Below are 22,018 nucleotides of genomic sequence, written 5' to 3'. Positions count from 1 at the left end.
GCTCATCTCACGTTGCGTTTGTCATTTTCAGCGAGTAAATCTGTATTCCTTTTTTGTTTGAGTTTTTTCACAGTTATTACAAATGTAAAGGCCTTACTTTTAATGATTCTGTGATGCATTTCAAGCAAGTGAGAGGTTAAATCACAAATTGAAAATTACTTCATGTGTGAATCAACTTGCTGCTCATTCTTTTTTTTTATTTTAGTTGATTTACAGTGTTCTAGGTGTACAGCAAAGTGATCCAGTTACACATATATATGTATTTTCCATTATAGGGTCTTACAAGATATTGAATATAGTTCCCTGTGCTATAGAGTAGGTCCTTGTTGTTTATCTAATTTTATATATAGTAGTGTGTTTCTGTTAATCCCAGATTTCCAGTTTATCCCTCCCTACCCTTTCCCCTTTGGTAACCATAAGTTTGTTTTCTATGTCTATGAGTCTGTTTATGTTTTATAAATAAGTTCATTTATATCATTTATTTACATTCCACATATGTGATATCGTATGATATTTGTCCTTCTCTGACTTACTTCACATAGTATGATAATCTCCAGGTCCATCCATATTGCCGCAAATGGCATTATGTCATTGTTTTTTATGGCTGAGTAGTATTCCATTATGTGTGTACACCACATCTTCTTTATCCATTCATCTATGGATAGACGTCTACATTGCTTCCATGTCTTGACTATTGTAAATAGTATTGCTGTGAACGTTGGGGTGCATGTATCTTTTTGAAATAGAGTTTTCATCTTTTCTGGCTGTTTGCCCAGGAGTGGGATTGCTGGTTCATATCTGCTGCTCATTCTTATACGAGCCCTTGTAATACTGCCAATTCCAGCTTGCCTTTTCTTTTTCTTTAGAAAACTCACTGCGTGCCCTGCTTGCTTGGTCAACAATGAGTGCCAAGTCTGCCATCAGCAAGGAAATTTTTGCACCTCTTGATGAAAGGATGCTGGGAGCTGTCCAAGTCAAGAGGAGGACAAAGAAAAAGATCCCTTTCTTGGCAACTGGAGGTCAAGGCGAATATTTAACTTACATCTGCCTGTCAGGTAATGAAAATCAGATATGAATATCATTAAAACAACTTCTGTTTTAAAGCAGTTAATTTAAAGGGGTCCAGGAGGGTTATAGCCCAAGGTTTGGATACACCTGCCTTTCCATTCCTTTCCTGTTTCTCTGTTACCTTCTTTGATCCTTATTTGCTCATGGCGCCTTGGCTTTTGATGTTGCCTAGTATGGAAAGGTAATGAAGTGCAATTTTAATGTCCTTTCAGTTTCACTAAGAGCATCTGTAAAGGGTTTGGCAAACACTTCTGTTTGTCCATACTTTTCCTTCACTAGGGCCTTGACAGAAAGTGGGCTATCCTCTGAGATTTTTTGTTTTAGAACACTTCCTGGTATTTGCATAATTGTTACTACCAGCAGCCTGAGTTTCACTGACTTTTCTTTTTCTTAAGAGTTGCCAATAATCAGTAATAGTTGGTCTCAAGATAAATATCGACACTGTATGGAATGTGAGAAAGTAGACTCAGCTCATAAATCACAGCTTTGCCTGACAGCTGTTCCTTGTCAGGAAGAGACATCTGCTCTATTAAGCTTAGAATTTTGTGGGATTACTTTTTTTCTCTTTCCGTTTGTGATTGTAGGATATCTGTGGGACTTACTGTGAATTCATACCAAGTGTTTTGAGATGAAATTTGGATAAGTTTTCCATGGAACTATGGGTGATGCTAACCTGAGCACCTGGAGCATTTGTAATATTTCTGATATTTCTTGTAACTGGGCAATGGAGGAATTAGGCTTACCTTAATTCATCTTTTTTCCAATTTTCTTCAGTTGTGGCTTGGGAATAAAACTTTATCTTTAGACCCATTTTTAGCTTTTTTTTTTTTTTTAAATTAAGCCTCAGATCATTTGTTTATCAGAATTTATTTCAAGATGGAAATAGCTTTTTTTCCAGAAAGAACATGTAGAGATAATAATAGGACTGTATCTTAGTTTAAAATAAAATGGAAATATAACCCTTTGGTAAGAATGCCTTTTCAATGGTTAGAATGAGAATTGACCTTGAAATATTCGTCTCTCTTAAATCCCAAGTAACAATTAGGTTAATAAGATTTGGTGACTGTTGGAAGACATTTGCATTCCTTTAGTGTGCTGAGCAATGCTTGCCATATAATAGGGGTTCAGTTAATATCTAAAGAAGTAGCCTTTCCTAATACCTTCCTAGTATTTTGTTAATGAGGTTCAGGTCTTAAAAATATTTCCACATCTTTAAATTTGAATTCTAGAGTTTTCGCTTATACCAATAATGAATAGAATGCATTGAAAGAAATTTTGTTTTGTATTTGGGCTGAGCTGAACATGGGATGAGCAGGGACACATAATATTCTAATTAACCTCCATTCTCTCAATGTTTCATTGAGATTTCTTGAAGACAGGCAGTTGCAGAAAAGGTGGATGAAGAAAAGGGCTGTTTTGTTTGCCTTTTAGGCACGTGTTATTTGTCAGCCTCTTTCTGATCATGAGGTCTGCAAGAGTGATATGGGGCCTCTAATTCCCTCTCCCGGTGAAAGAGCATGACCATTTCCCCTGCCATACGAGATAATGACCGGGGACTTACTGGATAACTGCATTTCCTTTACAAATCACCAAGACCTTCAGGTTTAAAGCCTGCGACTATGAGAATTACTTTTCTGTTGCATTCTAATGGAGGACAGTCTTGAGTTCTGAAAGTCTTCATCCTTTTCATGGACTTGAATTTTGAGAGGATAGGTTGACAAAGCAGATCTGACATTTAAGCAGTTGATTTAATGGAAACTGGGGCAGGAGAAGGCCAGGCAACTTTCACACCCACAGTGTTTTTGCAGTTTGATTCTTCTTGTAATCGAGAAAGAAGCAGCCACCTTGATTTTCGAACTCATGAAAAGCGTAGAGGCCTATCAGTACATCTTTGATAAGATGTTGCTTTAATTAACAAGTAATTAATTAATTACGCACATATTTATTAAGTACTTTTTATGTGCTGAGCACTCTTGGTGCTGGGGGTTCAGTTAGGAGAAAAACTCATGAAGCTTACCTTGTTTGTTGGGGAAGGAGCAGTAGACATTAATATTTTATTCACTAAAATAAACATAATTATTAACTGGGAAAAGGTTAAAGAGGAAAAATATAGTGATGTGAAAGCAAGTGTGAGGAGGATTTGACCTGGTTGGGAGAACCCAGAGCTGCAAGAAAAGTAGGGCCTCACTGGTTCTGAAAAGAAATGGTGTGGGTGCAGGGAGCATTCCAGGCAGAGGAAGGGCGGCTTCTTTGAAAGATGAACTGGATTCTGAGTTCCTCCTTGTCTCCTGTTTAGTCCTGTTTAGTCTTTGTAGCTCAACTCACATAGGAGGCTGTGAAGTGAAAGCAGAGCCCTGGAATGACAGCTGTTCCTTCCTGCTATTAGTGTGAACCTCCTGTGCTTTCTGGGAGTCCAAGCCCTTCAACTCTTGTGGTTTGGATGATGAAAACCAGCTCTCCATTTTGAATAGGCAAAATTTGTCCAAATTAGGGCAGTGTCTGCAAATAATTTTTAACCACTTTTCAAACAGCATAAAGAGTTATATTCTTTTTTTATTTTTATTTATTTATTTATTTATTTTTTTGCGGTACACGGGCCTCTCACTGTTTTGGCCCCTCCCGTTGTGGAGCACAGGCTCCGGATGCGCAGGCTCAGCGGCCATGGCTCACGGGCCCAGCCGCTCCGCGGCATGTGGGATCTTCCCGGACCGGGGCACGAACCCGTGTCCCCTGCATCGGCAGGCAGACTCTCAACCACTGCGCCACCAGGGAAGCCCCCTATTCTTTTTTTAAAGAGAAGAGTATCAAAGCTTTAAAAGTTTGCCAACATATGCATGTAAGCATGGGTGTTTTATATATCCAGTGTCTTTTAGTAATGATTCTTTGTGTGAATTTTTTTCCACCAGTATTTGGCAGAGTTTATAATCTGAGAGGGAGAGGCCTGTGATCGTGAGACTTATTATTTTCAGAGCGGGTTGTATATTCTCTAGGGGAATCCAAAATGGTGCTGGAGCAAAGGAAATAAGATCTTTCTTGAGTTATTTAGCTATAATTGTGTAAGGAGAGAAATAACCTCTCCAATTCATCCATGGAGCTTTGGGATAGAACTTGATTGTTTCTCATTGGACTTCCTGGCTGGCTTCTTGAATGGTACGCAGATACTTACATACTGAGAGGCCTCTGTGATTAACATTCTTAAAGCATTGGTTTCCAGTTTCTCTTTTCAGCAATGGCTAAAATTAAAAAGGCTGACAATACCAAGTGTTGGCAGGCATGTGGAGCAATTTGAGCTCTCATACTTTGCTGGTGGGAATGTAAAAATGATAGAATTGCTTTGGTAAACAATTTGACAGTTGTTTATAAAGTCAAACTTGCATTTATATGACTCAACAAGTCTGTTCCTAGGCATTTACCCAAGAGAAATAAAAACATATGTCCACATAAAGACATGTACATAGAGGTTCATAACAGTTTTATTTATAATAACCAAAAATCAGAACTCAGATGTCCATCTATATGTGAGTGAATAAAATTATTTTTATAACTATGCAGTGGAATGCTACCTGGAAATTAAATGAACTACCAATACATGCAGCAACATGGATGAATCTCAAAAGCCTTGTGTTATGTGTGAAAAAAAAAATGGAAAAGATGACATGATGTATGATTCTATTTATATGAAATTCTAGAATGGACAGAACTTAAGCTATAGTGACAGAAAGCCCATTGGTGGTTGCCGGGGGGTGGAGTTGGTGATTGATTGCAAAGGAGCATGAGGGGATTTCTTGCAATGGTGTAAGGGTTCTATATGTTGATTGTGGTGGTGCTTACTTGGGTGTATCACAAGTAACCACCAACTCATCAAACTACACACTTAAAATGGGTACATTTTATTACATGTAAATATATCTTGGTAAAATTGATTCTAAAAAGTGTCTTACAGAGTCACTTGTGGGATGATCATAAGAATTAATTAACCTTCTTAGTCTGCTCCGTAAGATGGACAGAGGCTAGCCCTCTCCCTTAAAGGTATGAGGAGTTATCCTAGATGGCCTTTTGAGTCCTCAGACAGAAGCAGCTGTGTATCATGTAAACCTGTGTTTCCATCTATCTGATCTGTGTCTCCATAGTTCCTTATAGCACCCGGCACATTGCTGAGTACAGACACAATAGATACTTAAATGGAAGATGCTATGTAAATGGATAGCTTCCTAAATACCTGATGATAGTATGGACTTTATTTATAACTTAGAGCTGTTAACTCATTCAAACTGTAAAGCAGGCTCTGCCTACAACTATTTCTATAATCAGTTGCCCCCTCCATGAAATTGGGGTCTATAATACTACACTAGACACTGTCTGTGGAGAGTGTTTCTCTCTAAATAAGTGCACTTCTTACCTATCAAAAAAAAAAAAATACTACAGTAGAAGCATGCTAAGAAGTTAATATCAATTTGCTATTAGAGGCCAGTTACCTACTGAACATTCCATAATTTCCTGTTTAAAATCTATTTTCCTGATCCTGTTTTAATTCAGTATGCATGATGTATAATGCTACCCTTCATATACGTAAATGGATAAAAATCTTTCATTGGCTGCTCCCCATAGAAGGAGCATGAAGAAACTTCAGTTTTTGTAATTAATACATTCTCTTACATAAACTTTAATTTTTGTGATTAAAACATTCTCTGTTCTTAAAACAGAGAATCTTTTCAGAATGATTTTAGATTTGTAGAGAGCAAAATTTTATTATTAAAAAAAAAAGTTCTGGGCTTCCCTGGTGGTGCAGTGGTTGAGAGTCCGCCTGCCGATGCAGGGGACACGGGTTCGTGCCCCGGTCCGGGAAGATCCCACATGCCGCGGAGCGGCTGGGTCCGTGAGCCATGGCCGCTGAGCCTGCGCGTCCGGAGCCTGTGCTCCACAACGGGAGAGGCCACAGCAGTGAGAGGCCCGCGTACCGTAAAAAAAAAAAAGTTCTGAGTGATCTTTGATGAAACCATTTATGTAAATGGATCCCCATGGAAGGTAACGATGGGGATTAGGAGGCTAGGACTTGGCAATACTGTTCTTTATCTCCGTAGTTCCCAGTCCTGGGTGTTCCTTAGAATAACCTCTAGAATTTTATGGATGGCCTGGTTCCACCTAGGCCCTACTAATGCAGCACTAGGGGCAGTGGGGAAACTTACCTGTATCTTGAAAGTGTCATGCATGAGATACTGAAGCTAAGGTTGAGAAGTTTCACTATCTTGGGGAGTTATGCTCTGCGTTGTCTTATTGCTGTACTTGACATAATGATGTATTTATGGTACTCAATTCTATCAAAAGAATACATCTTAGTCCTTTTCTTTTTGACTAGCCATGGTCAAAGCTCTGAATTTTTCTGGGCTTCAATTCAGTTGACAAGTTCAAAGCTTCTTTTAGGCCCTGAGGTTCTAGGATTCTGAACCCCCTTGGAAATTTTATAGCAAATTTCATTCTTGTTTCATACATAATCATATAGGGAGAAATTCAGGTTGTTAATAATCCAAATGGACATTCAAACCAATTATGAGGGTTTGAGGACAGTTTTTATAGGTTGCTATTGGTTTAGCATAACCAAAGTTAATTGTCAGAGATCTGGCATAAGAAATTCTTTTTATCTACTTTATAAAGTCAGACAGGATCTCATCACAAGGTCTATAAATATTAGAAGAGAGAGAAGGAAAAAATACAAGACAGATGAAATTTGACCTTGATAGAAATGGTTTATTCAGGAGTGGTGAGCTGTCTTTCTAAGAGTTTTTCTCCAGGAAAAATGAAGAAATCCACAGTGAACTCAGAGATGGACAAAGGTATTAGTAGTGAAAGAAGAAATACAAAACAACTGTAATAATGATATATATGTTATTATACTTTGTTATAGAAGTAGTAAATATTGAAAATACCAATCTTTCAGATATTATGTAGAAGAAAATAAAAATCATCCTGTGTATGTTTTATCATTTGTTTTAATTCCAGTTAATCCTCACAACATCCCTATCCCTATCCCAATTGGGTGGTATATTCTTTTCCCAGATAAAGGCAGCAGTGTTCATCAGAGAGGTCGTGATGTCCCAGGGTCACCACTTTTGAAGTAACAGAAATCCATCGAGTCCTTGTGGCCCCATTGGCCATGCTTGTAGTGCCACAGCACCTCATTTTTTCTGACATAGGTCGGGAGGGCTTGTGGTGTAGAGTGAGCCATATTTTAAGGAACAGGTTTCTCCCTAACGCTTCAAAATTCATAAAGACGTTGAACAGTTTTGACCTGTACTGTGTCTTCTATCTCATTTCTGAGGTTATTGAGTAATAGACTCTCCTCCATTTGGAATATACATCAGGGTAAGCTTTTTTTTTTTTTTTTTTTTTTTTTGCGGTATGCGGGCCTCTCACTGTTGTGGCCTCTCCCGTTGCGGAGCACAGGCTCCGGATGCACAGGCTTAGCGGCCATGGCTCACGGGCCCAGCCACCCCACGGCATGTGGGATCTTCCCGGACCGGGGCTCGAACCCGTGTCCCTTGAATCCGCAGGCAGACTCTCAACCCCTGCGCCACCAGGGAAGCCCAGGGTAAGCTTTTTATCTCTTTATTATAGAGATTTGGTATGTAAATCCAGCCCTAAAACTTTAAGTAGCTCTAGAAAACAGTGCAATCAAAAACAGTTATTTCCAGTGCCATGATTATATGATTCTTTGTACATCCTTTTTTATTTTAGAAAAATATAATATCTTCTATTATATTTTACATTGAGAATTTGGCCCTTTTGTGACATGTGCATAGACACATTGGATTAAAACATTTGCAATGATATCCTTGGTTACATGAAGTTAAAAGTAGAGAGGGTTTTCTTCTGCACTGTTTTCTGGCTCAGCGGATGTTGCCACCAGGTGTCACTTGTAAATGACCTTCAGTGTAGCACCTGCCATGAACCCATCACATGCTTCAGTGCTCAGTAAGGTTAGAGAAGCACCAGTCCCCCTATGAATTAGGAGTAGTAATAATACTAATAGTAGCAATAGTATTTATTGAGTTCTTATATTGGGCATGGTTTTATGCCCTTTACATATATTAACTCATTTAATCCTTATGACAATGAGGTAGATAACAGTACCATCCTCATTTTGCAGATGAGGAAACTGAGCATACGGAATTCGATTGGCTGGTCCAAGGTCATCGGTTTGTGAGTTACAAAACAGAGATTTAAACCCAGGTGCTTTGATTCTAGGCCTGTATTGCCTTAGACACTGTGCTCCTCTGTTTGTCTGTCTGTCTCTTAGGCGTAAGAGTTATATGAGAGAGGACTTCCCAAACCAAGCATCTTTTCTCACACTCCCTCGTACATCTTTAGAGATAATTATGTTTCACGATTACTCTACTTTCCTACCAGTTTAGGCTTGGTTGGTTTTGGCAGGGAGGTGACAGTCCTCTACACCAGTATCTAGGCTGTTAAGGAAGCCCCACAGGAGAATGGGAGTGTCAGCAGATGTATTCGAGTCTTAGAGAAAATCAATTCCCCGGGGAAATTCTGAGCGGCTCCTGACAAGGACACCGCCATGTATGAACCTTTCTTCAGTTATACAGTAAAAAAAAAAAAAAAAAAAGTAGATGCCTTAAAATTGTTTTAGAGTTTCCTTGATGGTTCTAGATCTCTTCCTGAGAAAACTGGTAGTAATAATATTTGTCTTTTCTAAAGCCTTGTGAATAGGAGACTCCAAAAATGGAGAACAAAGCACTTAACAGATGTGATGTCACTTAATCCTCACAACAGCTTTGTGATGTGGCTTTTGTTGTCATTTCTACTTTCCATGAAATAGCCAAGGTTTAAAGTGGGCGGGTACACTGCCCAGGGGCAGACAGCTAGATGGTGGTAAGGCTGAGACTCAAATCTGGGTCCCTCTCCCTCCCAAGTGTGCACTCTTTAAAATTTTTTTTCAGGACGGGCCTGGACCCAAGAAAATGAACTCTCCCCTTCCTTAAAAACAATGTGACAACATGCCTTGTGCAAAGCGTTTTAATCTCCAGGGATTTAGAGGATGTGCTGTTGACCACCTTAGCTTTTCTAGTGGTTTAGCACGCCAACAGAATTTTCTTTTTCCATTCTCTCATGTACGTGTTCCAATACTAAAACCAGATGGAAACAAGGGAAAACTCTTAACAGAGGCTAGTGCCAAAACATTTCCTTTAAAAAGGAAACTCCATCTGTGCTCTCTCCCACCACACAGCCCACTGTGAAGAACAGGGATTTCACAGCTGATTCACTTATTTTCGTTTTGATTAGTTTTGACTAATTGCAAAGGTAGAGCAAGTGGAGGTTCGGGAGATTGCAAACTAAGGCAGCTCTCCTTCTGGGATGTTGCTGGCAAGGTGCTGGGAACCTGGCCAATGTCCTAAACAGCAGCCTAGCAGTAGACAGGGTTTTAATTCATGCCCATGCGTTCTTTGGTGGTCGTGGTTTTTACCCCTTTTAGATGTTAGTGCTCTTTGCTGTTGTATTTCGCGTTAAACATCATCAGGGGTTCATTCATCAGTAAGTTGCAGTCAGAGGCGCTTGGGTCTCTATTGCTCCAGGCCTTCTCCCAGCCCAGCTGTGCAGAACACGGGCGTAGGCATAAGACTGACTTGGGGTAAAATACTGGCTTGTACTAGGTCTTTCAAGTCTTTGATACTTGGTTTTCTCATCTGTAAAATGGAAATAATATCCATATCCCAAGGGCATTTTGAGGATTAACTGAACTCTGTGTGTGTGTGTGTGTGTGTGTGTGTGTGTATGTGTATGTATGTATAAGTCCTGATTCCTAGAAAGTACTCAGCTTTATGAACAGTATTATTACCTTGTCACTAAATGGGACATCCACCTGTTATTGCCATACAAACGTAATTCCTCTGCAGATTTTAGAAAACATGTGAATGTATGTCTGATAGGCTTCTGTGACCCATGTCATGTGAGACAAAAATCCCATGAAAACCCAGATTTGTCTTGGGATTTTCCTACCTCCCCTTCCATACTTTTTCCCTTTCCCTCTCAAGTTCACTTTCTCCTCCCCTGTGTGTCCCACCCTTGCCAGGGATCTCAAGGTCATTCTGACTCCCAGTTTCTAAACCTACCTTCTCTTAATTCTCTGTTCCAAATTATACGGTAGCCCCACGCAAACTGCAATACTAGGGGGAAGCCCACTGCTCTTCTATTTCTGAGAGTTTGAAGACGTTCACTCTGATCTCATGAATATTTGCACACTGTTGGGTATATTGGCTGCGGGGGACCTGTGTTCAGGTCTCTTTATCCCCTTTTGTGGGGAGTTAGAACTGGCTTAGTGGAGTTCCTGTCCCTGAAATGGGAGATGTTATTTTCCTACACCTGTCTTCACTGATCAAAAGAAAAATTGAAGGAAAATAAAACCAAACATCCTTTGGGGTCAGTCAAGTGCACCGTTAAGCAAACAGCAGAAGTGGGAGAGGCTGGTACAAATGCCTGGACCCAGCTTTTCAGCCCAGATCAAGTTCTTGTTTGCCCAGCTCTTTCCTGTTACCTTTCCTTTAGAGAGAGAGAGAGAATGAATACGAGTGATATTTCCATGCCAGTTACAGTCATGCTAAACCACACGCAGAATTTTCCAGAAGAAGCTATAAATGACCACGAGGACAGTGAGGTTGCTTGAGACTAGATGACCAGTTTGTTAGTGTGTTGAGACTTGCTCGCATTTCTCCCTGGTCTCCCCTGTCATCTCCATGATAGCACTTAGCATTGCCAGGTTGTATTTGTCAGTCTGCTTTCTGTTTACCTCCCCAGACTGCCATTCCCTAGAGGGCAGGGTCCATGTTGTACACACCTCATCCCTTTGTGGAACAGATGAAGTGTCTGGGGGAAAATCAGGCAAAATCCCCTTTGGCTGAGACTGCTGGCTCGGGCTCACTGTCTGGGCGGGCTGGAGCTCCCGCCTGTGAGCTGGAGTGGTTTTTTTTCCTTTGGTTTTGTTTTGTTTGTTTGTTTGTTTAAGATGCTGCTGGGTGGTCTTTGCATTCCCTTGGAATTCATCAGGTCACTGAGCAGGAGTTTTTATTCTACCTAACAGCCCAGTTACCAAGAAGAAAGCGTAGATTTCTCTGATTTATTCAGACTTGAAGAATCATCAAAAATGAGCAATTCATAAATGCTTCTGTTGTAACCTACAGTGGGATGCCGTTATCTCAAATTTTTGAAGCACTTAAGTGTTTCTCCTTATGAAAGAGTTCACATTACAGGGGAATAAATGATCATTTAATGAGCATCGAATATATCGAAACTCTCCCTGAATGGTCTTTTCTCACAGCAGTCGTTTTCAGTTCTACACATTTCCTTAAAGTCGGCTTTCAAGGGAAAAATGGAAACTCTATTTTTATTAAAAATCTCTGAGGATATTCATACTGTCTCCCCCTCCCCCGTACACACCGTTTTAACACAAATTATTTTTTATTCACCGCATGTGGCTCCCATGTAGCTTAGGTTGTAGACCCCATGCCCAACTACATTTTGATGTTTATATCGGTTTAAAAAATTATGCTTCTTTGAGAAGCTACAGCAGCTTGGCAAGTGGATTTGAGATGACAAGAATATATCCAGCCTTGATTCCTGGAGATCTCAGTTTCCATTTTCATAAGAGGAAGCAACAGAATTGAGAGTTGTCCTTTTTAGTTTTCCAGCTAATATGACTAAGCACAGATACATAAGTTTTTTCTCTGGTTAGAATCCTTTCCACCTTGTGGGTAGGTAAGAATCAACTGGTTTTGGATCCATGAATTTTCAACTGTATTTCTCCCTATAAATGTAAATGTGTTATCAAAAACATAAAATGCCACCAAAAAGAGAAAAAAAATGGGAAAAATCATGTAAAAATTGTGACATTGGCTGTTTCGCTTTCACATTTTTTTTTAAATACCCCTCCCCCTTTATAATATTCTAGGTACAATTTTGTCTTCTCTTTTCATTTTTATGGTAACAAAAATGTTAATTTTTATACAGTCTTTATGAGGTTAATTTTAATGGCTTCTCGGGTGCCATAGAGTATTTAACCATTCATCTGTTGCTTGCTATTTTGTTTTTTCAATTTTCACAGTGAGAAATAAGGAACTTGGTCTTGCCTTTTTAGAAAATACCCCTCTTACAGGTGAGGAGATTGAGGCACACGCATAACTTGTAAGAGGAAGCCTCCACACTGCTCCTGAGTGGTAGGAGCAAGTGGAATCTCAGTGCTCTGTGGGCTAAAATAAGCTTATCTCAAAGCCCACGTCTGCCAGAACGCCTTAAAAGTAAAATGTCCTATGAGTTTGTATGCTTAATAGCTGGTTAGTCATCTCTATGATATTTAAGATAGCTCTAGATCAAGTTCTTTGAGGTTCATATGATGCCCGCTCCCTTTAGGATTGGGACGTTAGGCGATTTTCATGTGCATTTGCAGGTGTTCGTGCGTGTGTGTGTGCAACTGTGTTTACAGAAAAAGAAGGCATGTGTCTTACCTAGAGTCAGCCCTCATGTTCCTTCAAAGAGGTGGCTCTTCGCCACATCTTTTTGGTCTGTTTCACGTACTAATTCATTCGACATCTTCTATACTGTTGTTAGATGAGGGATGGGGGAAGTGGTAAATGTCAACCAAACATATGATGCTTTTTTTCCTAGCTCAGTGCGTTTCCTTAATCATTCACATATGACATTATATCAGATCCAACATTTGAACCTGTGGAGCAAATAGGATGAGGGAAGTTAACTTCTGAGGAATTTTCTTTCAGAACTCTAGATTTTTATAGCTAGGAGAATCCTTAGTCATTCTCAAATACATCACCAACTTTTATATGAAAAATGAGGCCCAGGGGCTTGGATGGCTTGGCTGACATCGCAGAACCGCTGCAGTCAGGCAAAAGAAGGAAGAAAACATGCCCTGGGGGCGTCCCTGGTGGCGCAGTGGTTGAGAGTCCGCCTGCCGATGCAGGGGACACGGGTTCGTGCCCCGGTCTGGGAAGATCCCACATGCCGTGGAGTGGCTGGGCCCGTGAGCCATGGCCGCTGAGCCTGTGCATCCGGAGCCTGTGCTCCGCAACGAGAGATGAGATTCGTAGCTAAACTGAATTGGAGGATATATCTCTGTGCCTTTCCTTTTCACTTGTACCACTCACTCCTGGGAAGAACCTGTCAGCTGCCGATCAAGGAAGTGGCTCTGTCCGTTCTAGGGCCTGGGTATTGTAAGAAACTGGACGTGTGTTACCTGTAACAGCCAAGTGTGCAGGCTTATCTCACTTCTCTGTCACTTCCTCCTGGGCTTGGGGACCCATATAGTGGAGACTGCCCAGTGAGAGTGTTTTCGAGGGGAAAAGCCAAAATGTCATTGTCTCTAAATGCGATGCACTGCCTGATCTATTGGGCTAAGAGAAGAAAATGTTAGAATTTCTATTTAAAATATAATTGTTTTCTAATTTATATCTTTACTGTATGTTTTATAATTGCCGTAATATTTTAGAGCCGTAGTCCAAGTCTGTAACTTACAAGCATGCATATATTGGCAGTTAATACTCATAATTTTTTATTGAGGGGCTGCATAGTCAGAAATGGTTGGAGGGCTTCCCTGGTGGCGCAGTGGTTAAGAATCCGCCTGCCAATGCAGGGGACATGGGTTCGAGCCCTGGTCTGGGAAGATCCCACATGCCGCAGAGCGACTAAGCCCGTGCACCACAACTACTGAGCCTGCACTCTAGAGCCCGCTAGCCACAACTAGTGAGCCCGCGTGCTACAACTACTGAAGCCCTTGCACCCAGAGCCCGTGCTCCGCAACAAGAGAAGCCACCGCAATGAGAAGCCCACACACCACAACAAAGAGTAGCCCACGCTCGCTGCAACTAGAGAAAGCCCGCACACAGCAACAAGGACCCAATGCAGCCAAAAATAAATAAATAAAAATTAGTTGATTAATTAGTTAATTAAAAATGCTTTTAAAAAAAGATGGTTGAAGGGCCCCAGCTAGAGTCATGGGGGATGGAAGCTTTTGCTACAGTAACAACAACTTCTGGCTGGTGGACTGTAAGTGATTGTTGTAAAATTTCTGGCTTTAAGACGTAGTTGCCCCAAGCAGTGAGCATAAAACTGCCCTTTGGAATCAGCCTAAGCCCCATTCCTGCCCCTAACCCACCCCCAGTGATTCCCTGGCTTTCCGGAAGGCAGAGAGCCAGCTGCTGTGCGAACTAAGTGTCCTAACACAGGTGAGGGGCCTGGCACAGTGCCTGGCGCTTGGTAGTTGCAAATGATGGCTCTCCTTTTGGAAACTGAGATCTGGCGAAGATAGTTATCTGTTTCAGTTCTAACGTTTGGTTTGATTTGGACTGGCTGTAAACAACTGTGGCTTTGCTTTTAGTACACTATCATCAGGTCCAACATGGTTGATTTAGTTCTGAAGCTTCTTGGCCTTTTGTACTGTTTAAAAAAGGGAAACCTACATTTCCTTTCTGGGCCTGACGTTTATTGATTCATCCAGGGGAGCCTCATTCTTTGCTGATAGAGCAATGTCCTTGGTTCCCGTATGAGCAATTCTGTTTGTCAGTGCATTTCCTCTTTTGTACATAATTATTTTTCTTTGTCAATTGTTATACTTCATAGGTTAGAGTTGTAGAGACCATTTACTTCGAGCATGGCTATGTCACCCTTCTTTGAGACAGAAATTTTTGAACTTAAATTCAAATACTAGGTCTCCAAAAGGCATTCAGCTGTGTCACATCTTACATAAACATAAGTCAGAATATTCCCTTTTCCATGGAATTCGGACCTATTAAAAGTATCACTTTTGTTTCCAGAAATAGCATAGTTCTGAGGTTGGGTTGCCTTTGACTCTGTGAGTGTGTATTTCAGAGATCATGTTTACCCTCTGTTCCCCTTTCTCTATGGCTCCTCGCTTCAGGGGTTTCTTTTCAGCTCCTCTTAGGTACTAATACCCTTTGCAGCCCATCGCAATTGGCCACTGTTCCCTCACTCATACTATTGAAAACACAGTTCCTCAGAGTGACTGCTCTGAGATGTTAGGAGAGAAATACTATAATTTATGAAAACCTTTACAGATGGATATGTAAGCTGAATACCTTCCCTGAGGGCATTTGTATTTGCAAAACATGGCAACCCCTCTAAGACTAGTGATGCTGGTGGTGGTAGTAACAGAGTGCATTTATTGAACAATTTCTATCACCCATTTTGTACCTTCTCAGCTATTATATCTGGGGTTGATACACACACTGGATAAACATGTGGTGTTTATCAGGATGTCCTGTTTTGATCATTATTCCATAGTGCTTATTTCCTCATGTCCATGTTGGAAGCATTCATTTGTTCAACGTTAATACTTAAGGACTCTTGCTTGGAACCTTTTTGTGTGGTGACAGTTTTTACCTTGAATTTTAGAGGACAGCCTGTTAAATGGACTTTGATTTCATTTAATTTGGCCGCTGTTGGTTTTTGCATTTTAACAAAAAGTGCTGCAGAAAAAAACACAACTTGATACTAAGGAGACTTGCATCACTCGCTTTCATAAAGTGACTTCCTGACCAAGGGCACTTAGTATTATAAATGCCTACTTCAGTTTCAAAAAGTGTGTTTGTGGTGTTTTTTTAAAAAAATCACTGTTAGCCAGCCTTACAGATAAAATTCTCTGGCTTTGAGACCGTGATGTGATAGGGATCTTGTTGCCAAGATTTTTCTACATAATATTTCAAACTCGCTTCCTTCCAAAATCTAATTTTATTCTGAGCTACAGTATAGCTCTGTGAATGTTGAGGTCAGAGGAAGAAAGGAATCTTCTTCCTCTGAGCATAAAACGAGCTCTTTGAATCTGGACTGGGGATACCATACAGGTCACAAGCAAGGGGGGAGAGTCTTGCAGCAATGAGTTTAAATTTCCCTGTGACCAGTTTAATTTTCGCCTGGAGGTAAGAATAGGATGGTGATACTTAAAGTCTTTTGAGGATACAGCGCTTGGCATTATACAGTGTAGTTAGTACTATCATAAATACGTTGGTCTGTGCGGTATTGGAAACAAGATTTGGATTGGAATGACTTACTTAGACTTATGAGTTGGATTACTCTAATTTTAGCCTAACCACACCGAGTCCAATTAGAACTTTTAAGTTTTACTTTGATGAGAGGTGCTCTGTAGAGCATCATTTTCCGAAGTCTCTAATGGGTCTTGAAAAGATAAGAGTTGTCTGTGTTATGTCGACAAGTCAGGTACACCGTGTTGGCGAGAAGTTGCAGAAGCCCTTCTGATTTGAGGCTTTTCGTCACGCATAGCGTAACGAGTGGGGAAAACCTAGGGCCCAGAAATGGCTAATCAAGTGTTGGTTCTGTGTGTATAATCTGTTTCATCCATTTCCAGGATCAAAGTGACCAGAAGTAACCCTGCATAAGGGCAGAAGTTTTGGAGACAGAAAAAATACAGATTTCAATCTTGGTTCTACTACAGACTAGTCGTATAACCTGTGTAACCTACAGAGAATCAGCTTGGCCTTTCTGAGCCTCAGTTCCCACTTATGTAAAATGGTGGTTTAAAATAGCTCTCTGGGTAGACTATTATGAGAACTGAAAACATTGTATGAGATGATATATATATATATATATATATATATATATATATATAAACCACCTTGCTTGGCCCCAGAATATAATAAATGTTAGTTTCTTCGTCAACCTCATCTGACATTTGGAAGTGTTCTTCTACTGGTGACAAGGCGTAAGAGTCATTAGTCATCTGTCATAGACTGAACTAGGAAAGGCAAGAAAGCAGCAGCTGGCGACTTTGCACATTCCTCCAACAGGAATGGAAATCTGTGGAGGGGCCAAAGAGGGTTTCTAGTCCGAGGAACTTGACACACACACATTAGGAGCCTGATCACGAGTTTTGTCGCTGCCATATTGACTTGTATAACAGTATCCATTCTGAAGATGAAAATTATCTGTCTTTTCTGAAGAGCAAATAAGTGACAAGTTTCAGTTTAAAGCGAGGAGGTTGGATGATACTTAACATCATTAAATATGCTGAAAGGTTTGGTGTGGTGAAAACACAGGAGGGCTCAGGCACAGCTCTGTTCGAAGCTCAGCCGTGTCCCTTTCTAGCTGGGGTCACAGAATGCACCTGATCCCTGTGAGTCCCGTTCCTCAGCTACGCAGTGGGGGTACAATTCATATGTGGGTTTGGTGTGCAAGTTAAACAAGGCCACCTGCCAAGAGCCTGGCACACCAGAGACCTCAGTGAATGCTGGTTGACAGCACGCTAAGCTTAGTGTGTGTGGGTGTGTGTCTGTGTGTTTGTACACACGCACAGAATCGTGCAAAATGCAGCTCCATCCTAAGAGAGCTTAAGAGCCCTGAGGATATCTTGAATGCTTAAACAGCAGTACATTCAAGGGAAGAAAACAGTGGGACCCACCCGACTGCTTTATGGCTATGCTACCTGTTGACACCAAGTGCCGTGGCCCTGGCATTAGCATGAGTGTTGTCTCTGTTAAGAGCTAAGTTCCGGTATCTTGTTTGGAAGGAATAGTCAATCCGTGTGTTACAAGAACAAAGCACACAGACACTTGCTTGGTCGTTTAGCGTGAGTTTTTTTTTTTAAGCTGATATACTGTCAATTTTAATTTTCTTCTTCTTAAAATGTCATTGTTTGGGTGGAGAGCCTTAAACCCCCGCAGGCAGCAGGCAGCCTTCACAAGTCTGTACACAGCCATGGCTTTAAGCTGGGCCACCAGTCTCCAAAGAGCTTGGATTCCCTGCAGTTTGATAACACGCTTTAAAGATATAAAAGAAACCTCTGAAAACCAACTTCTGGTTTATCATTCTATTTTCTCCATGTTCATTTTTATGCAAGCTAATGCCATTCATTTGGATTTTTTTTCTACCATTAAAAGCTTTCAGAGTGAAAGCCTGCCTCTGACGACTTAGTCTGTAGCATTTCAACTGTGTCCCTGATGAGGTATCACTCCCTTCATCCCAGTAGGCAGCAGCGAAGCCCTGGGCTGTTGGTGTGCCAGCCTTTGTAACTTGGTCCTAGCTCCTTACTGAGGGCTTGTTCTTTTCTGTGTAACTCCAGTCTATTCAAAGGTGCCATGTTTTTTTGTTTTCTCCCTTAATTCCATTGACCCACATGATCAAATACCCGGTAGGCAATGGTTTCTTCGTGTTCAGTTACCCAGTTGTTTGTCAGTTGGAAATTGAACTCTCTCTTGTGCTTTTGGAGGCGCGTGGGGATCGGTAGCTAGTAGCTGCCTCATATAGTGGAGAAAAGAACTGGGCCTTGGCAGTCAAACAGGCTTGGGCTTGAGTCTTGCACTGATACCTGCTGTGTGATGTTGAGCAAGTGCCTTCTCTTCTCTGAGTCTTGGTTTCCTAGGTAATAAAGACGAACGTTCGGTGTGGTTGTGAAGATTAGAGGTGATATGTGTGAAGCACCTGGTATGTTTCCTGGCACGTACTAGGTGGGTTGCATGACAGCTGCTGCTACTGTGGTTGTCGTCTCCTGGTTGTCCACCTGGTTGGTTTGGAGCCCTGGCCCTGGTCTCTGTGGAGAAGAACTTGCTGAGGGAAGCGGGGCCAGATCCTGGAACCACCTGCAGGCTGAGAAATGCTGTGCCTGGAGGAGCAGCCTGACCACAGCCACCGACTGCCCATCATAGGCCTTATGCCCAGCTTGCTTCCACTGAGGGCTATGACTCCATCTCACTTTGCCATTTGGGCTTAATGTCTAATTGTTCCTGGTGGTGAGAGTTCCATGCTACCAGTTCACCCCGTAGATGTGTCCAGAGTGGCTGGGGTGCCTACATTGCAACCTGTTTGTCCTTATCAGCAAAGGAGGCAGCCAGGACCCCAGGGGCCAGATCCCAAAATAGAATACACTTTAACCCTTTCCCTTCCACCTGTGTGATGAAGATGGAGAAGGTACGGCAGGATGGGTGGCTCTTGTGGCAGCTGGAGTGGAAGAGTTTGGACGCGTGGCTTGTGGGAGCTTTGGCATCAGACATGGGACTCCCATGTCGAGTGGGGCACCAGCCCCCAGGGGGGTCGATCACTTTAACGTTTGTCCACTAGGCATCCCACTAGTCCTTTGACCATTTGGAAGGGGGTGACCAGTTAGGCATCTTACTAAGGATGTTACTCTCCCTTCCTGCCACATTCAACTTAATTTTTATAGACCAATAATAGCTGAGCATAAAAGAACTTTTCAGATGGGAACAGCAATACAAATGACATTAATTGAACACTTACTATATGCCAGTTACTGTTCTAAGCAACTTACATGCATGATCTTATTTAATCCACACACATATACATGGATTAAATATATATACACATATACATTTATATTGAGTATCTATCTGTCTGTACCTATACTCTTCCCAGAGAGGCGTGGTTGCTTGTTATCCCCTTGCTCAGATGAGGAAAGTGAGCAACAGGGAGGTCCAGTAACTTGCCTCACATCACAGAGCCCGTAAGTATTGGAGCAGGGACTCAAACCAGATCCTTCTGTCTCCAGAGCCTGAGCACTTAACCTCCATGCTTCCTAAAACCACTGCTTTCTGTGTCAGGCTGTGTCCCTCTCCTCAGAGAATATTCCTCTGTCACCAGAAGCTAAGAGGGAATTGTTCATTTATTTTAGTGCCACTGTTGCACTGCCTTATAGCAACCTCATTTTACAGGAAAGATGACCCATGTCCCCACCACACACACACACGCGCACACAGAGGTTGTAAATTACCGTGGGACCCAGATAGCACTTGGTCTCTCCTCACCTGTCTCCTGCTCATACCTGTTCCATATCTGTGACCCTGGGTCAGGGTCAGCTCACATGCAGATCTCAGTGCTCCGTTAGACCTTCACTTAGGGTGATTCACTTAGCAGAGGGCATTAGTGAGCAGTGTAGACACCGTGAAGTTTCCTTAGTAGAGGGGGGAGAGGGTGTTTACCTCATGTACTGACAGCGGGTAACACACCCTCTGTTCCCCACGGGACTTCTCTCTCAAAGCCGCCTTTTTATGAAGAGTGTAGGGCTCTGTTTAGAGGACCTCCTCTCCTCCTCAGCCTGCTCTCTCCTGCCATCAGGCAGAGCAATTCAGGACTTCTTCAAGTGCTACCCCCTCCCCTTGCTCAACCAAACCCATTTGAAGACTCACCCAAACCCATCTTAAACCAAAATGGAGATAAAACAACCCTAGTCATTATTACGACCTATCCTCCTTAGGAAGCAGTTACGGTTTGAAATAATTTTATTTCCCTGGTTGTTCCCTGAGTTAAGGAGATTTGGCAACCCCTCCCATGCATGCCGGAAATGTAGATGGGCCGGTTTTCTTTGGAAAAGAACTGGCTACTTTCATGTCTAAGAGCCAGTGACCAGCTCGCTGTTCCCTTTCTTCTTGGGAGTCGGCAGCCTTTGCAAGGATCCTCTGCCCCCACTGGGACCCACTCTCTTTTCCAGCCCTCTCTGAGGCCCCGCCACCCCACCCAAGGAGAGCAAGTAGTACTTACTACACACGTCACGTCTTCATGCCCTTAGCCTTTTCTCTGTCTTTTCTGAAGATGCTAACCTCTGCTATGAGTATCAGTGATTCTAAGCCTTAGGGCCACCATTTAGCTCAAGTTACTTTTTCATTCATTCAATAAATATTTATTGAGATCTTACTGTGGACCAAAAATTGATTAACACGGTCAACTGTATTTATGGTGTTGAGATGGAGAGACAGCCATAAATAATCAGCTATAAAATATTGAGTTGGTTACTATGAAAGAGAACATAGAGCAGAACTTGATGTCTTCAGGAGGAAGCGAGTGACTAACTGGGATGTGATGGTAGGAAAAGAGTTTACTTAGGGGTCTTGGGAAGGGGCGGGGAACCGAGGGGCTACAGGCAAACATTCTCTGCTCCATGTGACAGAAGGGAGCAAGCCAACCTTGAGAAACAGAAAGAAGGCCAGTGTGACTACAGCACAGTAAACAGAGGGAGCATCATGGACCGAAGGACCAATAGTGGCTCCCAAAGATATGTCCACATCCTCATGCCAGGAACCTGTGAATTTTACCTTATTTGGAAAAAAGTTCTTTGCAGATGTAATTAAGCATTTTGAGATAAGGAGATTACCCTGGATTATCTTGGTGATGCTTAAATGCTACCTCACATGTCTTTATGAGAGTGGCAAAGGTAGATCAGATACACAGATGAGAAGGTGAAGACGGAGGCAGAGATTGGGTGATGCGGTCACAAGTCAAGAAGCGTTGGCAGCCTCTGAAGCTGGAAGAGGCAAGGAACAGCTTTTCCCCAAGAACCTTTGGCAAGAGCATGGCCTGCTGACGCCTAAGTTTTGGACTTCTGGCCTCCAGAACCCTGAGAGAATAAACGTACCTTGTTTTAAGCCACATGGTTTGTAGTAATTTGTTATGACAGCTGTGGGCTGTTCCCCTCTAACATTCTATATTATCAGCACTCAGGATTTTAGACATTTAGACAAAGCCCATTCCTTTAGACACAAAGGAATACTATCAGAGGTGCAGAAGACATTATTCTTACCTTCATGCTGTCTGTCAGAAATTTCATAGAAATTTAAGCAGGAACAGGTCTGTCCATTGAGCATTTTGCATGTGCTTGCAAATATATGAGGAAATAAAATAGGTTTGGGGGTATTTCCTTAACTGTTAGAAACTTCATGGTATGGCTTCCTCCTCTGAGCTAGAGTGTCCTTTGGTCATATCATTTCTTGTTGTGCTTGTTTGACAAAATTTGTTGATAGCATTAAACAAACTAAGAGGGAAAATGTACCTTTTTCTACCTATGCTTCGTGAGATGAGGTACTCGTCTAGTTCATAGTGTATTTTTCTTGAGTTACAATACTTCAAAATCTTTCAACCCAGAACTTTGTTCTAATGGTAGAGTCTTAACTGTGGGGTCAGG

The 22,018-nt window shown here is 41.8% G+C and overlaps 1 protein-coding gene across 1 annotated transcript in view; it reads left to right on the top strand.

Annotated features, from left to right (window-relative positions):
* The first annotated feature begins 866 nt into the window (after positions 1–866).
* The window catches only part of STXBP6 (syntaxin binding protein 6), a 194,475-nt gene continuing 173,323 nt past the window's right edge, over positions 867–22,018 (top strand). The window contains exon 1 of the mRNA XM_022553682.2: positions 867–1,055. Within this exon, the coding sequence (XP_022409390.1) occupies positions 902–1,055 (154 nt within the window). The 5' untranslated portion in view covers positions 867–901. The remainder of the gene's footprint in view (positions 1,056–22,018) is intronic.

The sequence above is a fragment of the Delphinapterus leucas genome, chromosome 2 (assembly GCF_059928025.1).
Source record: "Delphinapterus leucas isolate spDelLeu-1000000601 "Yukka" chromosome 2, BTC_Dleu_Yukka2, whole genome shotgun sequence".
Lineage (NCBI taxonomy): Eukaryota > Metazoa > Chordata > Mammalia > Artiodactyla > Monodontidae > Delphinapterus > Delphinapterus leucas.
Note: the sequence above shows the minus strand (reverse complement) of the source record. Positions and strands in the feature narration are given on the sequence as shown.